The sequence below is a fragment of the Corylus avellana genome, chromosome ca4, assembly GCF_901000735.1.
Source record: "Corylus avellana chromosome ca4, CavTom2PMs-1.0".
Taxonomy (NCBI): Eukaryota; Viridiplantae; Streptophyta; class Magnoliopsida; order Fagales; family Betulaceae; genus Corylus; species Corylus avellana.
The window spans coordinates 12,556,184-12,562,791 of record NC_081544.1 but is presented as its reverse complement, the minus strand read 5'-3'; the positions used below and the strand labels follow the sequence as shown (position 1 = coordinate 12,562,791).

The following is a 6,608-nucleotide window of genomic DNA, read 5'->3' as shown; positions in this document are numbered from 1 at the left end:
ATATATGGCTAATAAAGTCTGAAATAAATGAATTTCATATAATATTATGGGTGGGCAATTGAGGCCTTGTCCAGAAATAAATCAGAACCTGTGTAAGCCCAGCCCGTTTTCTGAAGATAGTGGTGAATAGCCCAATGAAAACCATGAAGAGCCCAATAATGCGTGCATAGATGGCTTCTCAAGCGCAGGAGAGAGAGATGGCAGTGGAGGAGAAGGGCAAAGGAAGTGAGAGATGGAGCGGAGCCACAACCAATCTGACGGAGATGGCTTCGAATCTGGAGTCACTCCAGAAGCTACTCCTCAAGAAAGCAGTCTTTGTCGACGAAGAGACTTTTGCCAAAGCCTCCCTCAGCTCCGAACAGGCCCGTGCCATCAAGGTTGATCGCTCTTTGTTTGACTTGGTTTTTTGATTCAATTCGATCTTATTCTTGTTTGTTTGCGTTAATTTTAGTGATATTCTGATTTGGGTTTTCATTTTTTTGTATGCAATTGCTTGCTTTTTGTTTGATTTTAGCTATATGTGCACAAGAAAGGTGGTTTCGTATTAATCTTGATTGTAACTATTGACTTCATTGATTTTGCAACCTGCTTTCTTCTTTTGGTCATGGATATTAGTTGATGTGAGTAATTGATGTGGAACAATGGTGGTTTGAATCTAGTTGGTAAGGCTTGGATTGAATTTAGTAGTTCAAGACTATTTGATGATAAACCGTACTAGCAAATAACGAGCATCTCCCTATAACAATTTGTAGGTACATTTTATGCCAAGATGGGTTTTATACATTGTCAAACCGCAGGCCCAATTCATGTATCAGATAATGAAGCTACCTATCATTAAATTTTAGTGAATCATAACTAAGGAAAATCATATGACCACTGAATGCACCTTAAGCATGAGATGCTAAAGTGATTTAGAATATAAGTTTTTATTCCATTCCACCAATTTATATGTTTTCAAGCAACTTGGAATCAAGAACTAAAATTCATGCATAACATTTGTTCATCACATATGTCAAGATTTGTAATTGAGAAACACATGCATTTGATTTAATCAAGTCCATGCACCAAACTTTGAATTTTTTGCTACTTCCCTATTTCATACACTCAAATCAATCATTAATGCGTGATTAGGTATCTAAGATTATCCAATCACTTTGTTAGTCATATCAAAAACTTAAAATAAGCCCAGACCACGTGATCTTTCACCTAACTGTTGGGAACAGAAATTCAAAAAAAATGCATCAAATCATATTGCAATGCATGAATCTAATGCACTTAAAAGAAAATCAGGTTTAGCTGGATTTGGTTTAGTTTCAGTTTTTTGAGATGCTCTGGGTTTGGATTTGAGATAGTCTTGAGCTTACTTTGATGGAATAGGTCTGAGTTACTCTCTCAATAACCATTTTTCTCAAAATCAATCTTTTCCTCTCAAGATCCTCTGTTTGACATCCAAATCTCGGAGGTGAAAAAAAACCCTTAAACATGTTCTGTCTACCATTGGAGGATATTAATTACTATGAGTTGGTAATGAGTACTTGTTTGTCCTCTGCATATAGGGTTGATTACTAACTAATACAGTTTCAGGAAACTTATATATTGCAGTCTATATTATCTGTCTAGGTTCTTGAGCAAAGGGTAGAGACTTTGGAAAGAGAACTCGATGCTGCCATTACAGCTGCTGCTCGTGCTCGTTCTGAAAAACGACAGGCTGAAGCAGCTCAGAAAGCTGCTGAATTACATGCACAAGAGATCACAAGAGAGCTTGAGAACACCACAAGTATGTTGTGCCCTTTTTTTTGTTTGTCCTTTTTCCATATAATTGGTTTGCAGAAAAAAAAAAAAAAAAAAAAAAACTGTTTTGTAGCGATTGTAGTCAGTGATTTTGATGTCCACATTCAGAGATATCTAGGCAAGTTATGTCGTGATGGGACCTCTTTGTGTTCCTTAACTGAAGCATATAGCTAAAGAACCATAAGAATGATTATTATATCAACTCTTGATTGTGTTAAGTCATATATGGATGACAAGGGGGTGGTCAGAGTGGGCTTCTCCTTTCGTGGATTGCAATCTTTGACCTCATTGATGCACATCTTTAATCTATAAAGCACATGCAATCATTCCTGAAATCAAGTATGAGATACAGTGGGTTGACATTAGTTGAAACTAGCCCCGTCCCATATTAACTTTCCTTTTGTGGATGTCTCAAAAAAGGTGTACACTTACTAAAAGGAGTGTACTATAATTTATATTTACAAAATTACCTTTAAAAGGTTCCTCTTTTTCTGTAATTGAAAAATTGTCAAGGGTAAGGCTGAAAATTTGCGTTTTTTTTTTTGTGTAATAGATAAAGCAACAAATGATATTCACTTAAAAAGTTGTGTTTACAAATATGAACAGCTAATATGGGACTGAGGGAGTAGCTATTATATATTAGGAAATATTACTATATTGATATTTGTCGATTGCCTGTAAAAAATTAGGAAATTACTGTATTGGATCCAGTGGTTTAAGTCTGTTTCAAATTGCTCTTCGAGTTTCTATTTTCTTTATGCTCCTTGTGTTTTCCACTCTTATTAAATGGATTATTCCGTCAAATTCCATACAAACTTTTTCTTCTTTTATTATTATTATTTTTTTATAGAACCCTTATAGGACTTTATTATTATTTTTTTTTATAGAACCCTTACAGGACTACAAATATATCCATTGCCAAAAGAAAGCAATAAAAAAATAATAATAAAAAGATGATGGCCATCCCTGTTGCCCTAATCCACTTGAAAATCATTTCTTTGGCATTCTTCACCGATACCCAAAAGCTGTAGTTTCAAGAATCGTCTGATTCTTTCTTTGCAGAATATATTGCCTTTAGGTAAACCACTTCTTGTTTAAGCCACATCTTTTGGCCTTGGCTTCTTCTTCCTTTCAGGGTCAGGGAATAAAAGTTTTGTTTTGGGCCCCTTTTTAGCATCAGTGAAAGATTCTTCATCTAAAATTCCCATATATATATATTTTATCTTTTCCTTTTTTGTGATTTTATGCTGAAATTGGTTCTGAAGTTCGAGGCCTTTCTCATCATCAAACATATGCATCTGTAATAGCATTATTGATTTTGAAGTGTATCATCATTTCATTTGTATATCATAAAGATGGCACTTGATCTGATAATGGTTGGAGAAGAGTTATTTATTTTCTTATAAAATCACTTACGTAGGGATTGCTTTTCGGTTTGTATCCTATTTGTGCAGCCCATATATGATAAGACTAGTAGGGTTCTATTTGTGGTAGTTCAATGGCTCTATTGTTGTTTAAATAGCAATTTGAGGTACACATTACTTGTCCAAAATGGAAAAAGAAAACAATTACCATGCATTAGGTTATGGGATCAATTTAAGGATTACTACACATACCCACACATATATATGTTCAGTGTCTAATGGTTAGAGATTACCACACGTCCATAAAATTGTTGTGGAGTTAATGAACTGAACGCCTTCCATTTCATTATCCTACTTCTAGTTATGGTAGTGTAGGACTATTAGTTAAGTTGAGCTATAATCTGAAGCCCAATCATCTGGCCCGAAAATGTTTTGAGGTGAGCTTTATTGGATTTTTGGTCTGGGCTGAGCTCCTTAAAATTTTTTGGGCCTGAATTAGAGGTTAGGCTGGGTTGGGCTCAACTAAGCTCTGTATATTCAGCTCGATTAGAAGTAGAAGATTATGTCTTTGCTTGTTGTATGAATTAGAGTGATAGTTTGCCAAATGGTTATGTTATAACCACCTTATGGCCAACCCAATTGTGGTGGTGGTAATGAACTGATCCCCTCCTAGTTTTTTGTTTTTGTTTTTTGCAGTAACTGAACCCCTCTTGTTGTAATAGCTTACTTCCTACAGTGCTAGTGGTAGGACTATTGAATGCGCTAGTCTGCTTTGGTCTAGAATTATTTAGCTGAAATTTGTTCGAGTTTGAGCTAGGATGAGTGCCATAAAAAAAGTTTTTGGGTCCAAAACCAAGTTCAGATCTTAGGTCAGGCTCAGCGTAATCTAATACGCTACGTATTTAATTTCACACGTATTGCTTTATTTATGAGTAATACCATATACTATATCCCTATCCCATTTGGCTGATGTGATAATACTCATCAACCCTTATTTATGAGTAATGACATACCATATCCTTATTCCACTAGGCTGATGTGATAGTGTCCATCAGCCCTTGGATTATTTTTTTAAGCAATGATTGATCCAAGGGCTAGCCCAATGAAATAGGGGAATAGAGGTGGGATGGGAGTATAGTATCTAGCATTTCTCATTATCTATGTATGTTTTACTTCACTTAGTGATGCAACTGAGGCACTCAATGGGTTTAAAACCCACCCATCACTCTCTTCTTAAGAGGGTGGAAATGCATTTGAGCTATAACCCATTGATAGTAAAAAATTGATAGTTTCCAAATGTCAAGTGTGTTGAAAACCAATCTATAAAAAAAATTAAAATCCAACTGCCTAGGTTAGAGAAGTGTACATGTTTTGATGGATACCAACAAATTTATTTATTTAGGCTGCCCTGAACATTTGAGCATGAGCATGAGCCTGGGCATTTGAGATTAAGTTTGTAAATAGTGTTATTTGAACCAAAATGTAGTGAGTCTATTGTCATGGGACATTTAATTAAACTCTCATAGTAGTGGAACTCCAGAACCAAAACTTCTGTCCTCTTATAAGCAAAAGAAAGGGATAACTACATACTAACCTTGGAATTTGACCTTAATTTCAAATTAAATCCTGAATCTTTATTATATCGTTTTTTACTGTATAGATTCAAGCTCATTTTTATTTGGAGTTGTTTGTTAGAACACTCTCATTAGCTTCTCTTTGATTTTTCCTAAATTTATGGAACGGAACTACTTTTGCTTTTCTATCCAAATACATTTCACAATAGCTCTTCTTATCTTTTTCTCTACCATTAAAATATTATTTTTTTACAAAATGCAAGTTTTCTACCTACTCTCACATTTTTTTACAAAATCCCAACATAGTCCCCAATGAACGCCAGAGAGGGGAGGGGAGAGAAGAGAGAGAATGGCTTTTTGGAAATTTTTAAGAATTTTTCCTAAATTTAGAGAAAGGAAGAGGCTTTAGGAAAGTTGCTGAGAGTACTCTTAATGCTTTTGCTTTTTTCCTGAAAAGAAAAAGTTGTCCTAAAAAGTGTTGCCACACGATCTCGTTTTCATTTTGTTGGTTTGTTGGCATCACAATATCATGTGCAACTCATGTGGATGTTCTTTTAGCAGCCAGAAGGGTCTTATGTGCAACCACTTTGACTCTTTAGTTAATAGAGACTACTCATTGAGGGTCAATAATGTAATGATCTCAAAACAATATGGTGAACATTGATGCAATTAAAATTTGGGGTAACTTCACTGAAGACCATTGAACTTTCACTCGATTTGACAAACCCTCCCTAAACTTGAAAATCTCTCAATTTAGTCCCCTGAACTTTCAATTGCTCTCAATTTAAACCCCTTCGTCAAATTTAACCGTTAGAAATACCAAAAAAGACCAAAATATCCCTGATTTTTATTTTTTATTTTTAAATAAGAAAGCGTTTTGGAATTAAGGGTAAAGTTAGAATTTTATAAAAAAGTTAGGGGTATAAACGTCATTTAATGTTTAAAATCTGACGGAGGGGTCTAAGTTGATTGCAATTGAAAAATCAAGTGATAAAATTGAGAGATTTTCAAGCTTGGGGGGGGAAGAGGTTTGTTAAATCGGGTGAAAGTTCAAGGGTCTTCAATGAAGTTATCTCTTAAAATTTCAAATTTAATATGAAATTCTAATCCAACTTTGGGGCATCTCAGTGCAATTACCCCAAAATAAAATTCTTTCCAACATACTTTTTCTTGGTTGCAGAGGTATTTGAGCTGCATATGGAAGAGTTGCGCGCAAAGCAGGAAGAAATCGCAAAGCGGGATAAGGATATTAAACTCCTGGAAGCGATTATTCAAACACTTGGTGGGAAAGCGTCACGTTCTACAAATGGGTAAAGGCGGGTCTTCAAAACATGATTGAGATCCACAGTAATTACTTAGCAATTTAGGTAGGTAATGTAAGAGGCTCTATATGGAACTTACTTGCCCAAATAAATTTGGACTGCCCAACCACCTATTTGGGCAGGTGGGTCCCATATGAAGTTTTTCACATCACCTACAATTTTCGTGGATCCTTATACGAGCAAGATAGTTTATATGACATATCTTTGTCAATTCAAGATATAAGATCAGTTTGAACATGTGTATTCTTAGATATAAGAACAGTTTGAACATCCGCATTCTTTAATATACTATTTGCTTCGTTTTCAGAGGAATTATTTCTATGCTATCATTTGATAATGGGTTGAATTTACTGTTCTAAATGAAAGGATGACTCATTGAATTGGCTGTAATGTATATTTTATGTCCATATTGATTTTCAAATCTTTTATATTTTTTTAATGAAATTGCGGTAGAAGGTGTTGTCAAGAACTTTGGTTGAAGTCGAGTTCAGTTATAGCAAGTTCTCAAGAGCCACCGCTTTTCACGGGTCAGCAACTTATATTGCTCTTTTTTCATA

The 6,608-nt window shown here is 35.0% G+C and overlaps 1 protein-coding gene across 1 annotated transcript; it reads left to right on the top strand.

Annotated features, from left to right (window-relative positions):
* The first annotated feature begins 133 nt into the window (after window positions 1-133).
* Window positions 134-6,357, top strand: LOC132179018 (uncharacterized). The gene is made up of 3 exons (XM_059591631.1): window positions 134-377; window positions 1,621-1,777; window positions 5,910-6,357. Exons 1-3 carry the CDS (start codon window positions 171-173, stop codon window positions 6,041-6,043), a joined length of 498 nt encoding a protein of 165 aa, XP_059447614.1. The 5' UTR covers window positions 134-170; the 3' UTR covers window positions 6,044-6,357.
* Window positions 6,358-6,608: the final 251 nt, after the last annotated feature.

Bases quoted from the DNA above. Each gene is read 5' to 3' on its own strand.
- LOC132179018 (XM_059591631.1), top strand. From the start codon at position 171: ATGGCTTCTCAAGCGCAGGAGAGAGAGATGGCAGTGGAGGAGAAGGGC. The intron at 378-1,620 runs GTTGATCGCTCT...TTATCTGTCTAG, and splicing joins AACAGGCCCGTGCCATCAAG to GTTCTTGAGCAAAGGGTAGA. The intron at 1,778-5,909 runs GTATGTTGTGCC...TCTTGGTTGCAG, and splicing joins AGAGCTTGAGAACACCACAA to AGGTATTTGAGCTGCATATG.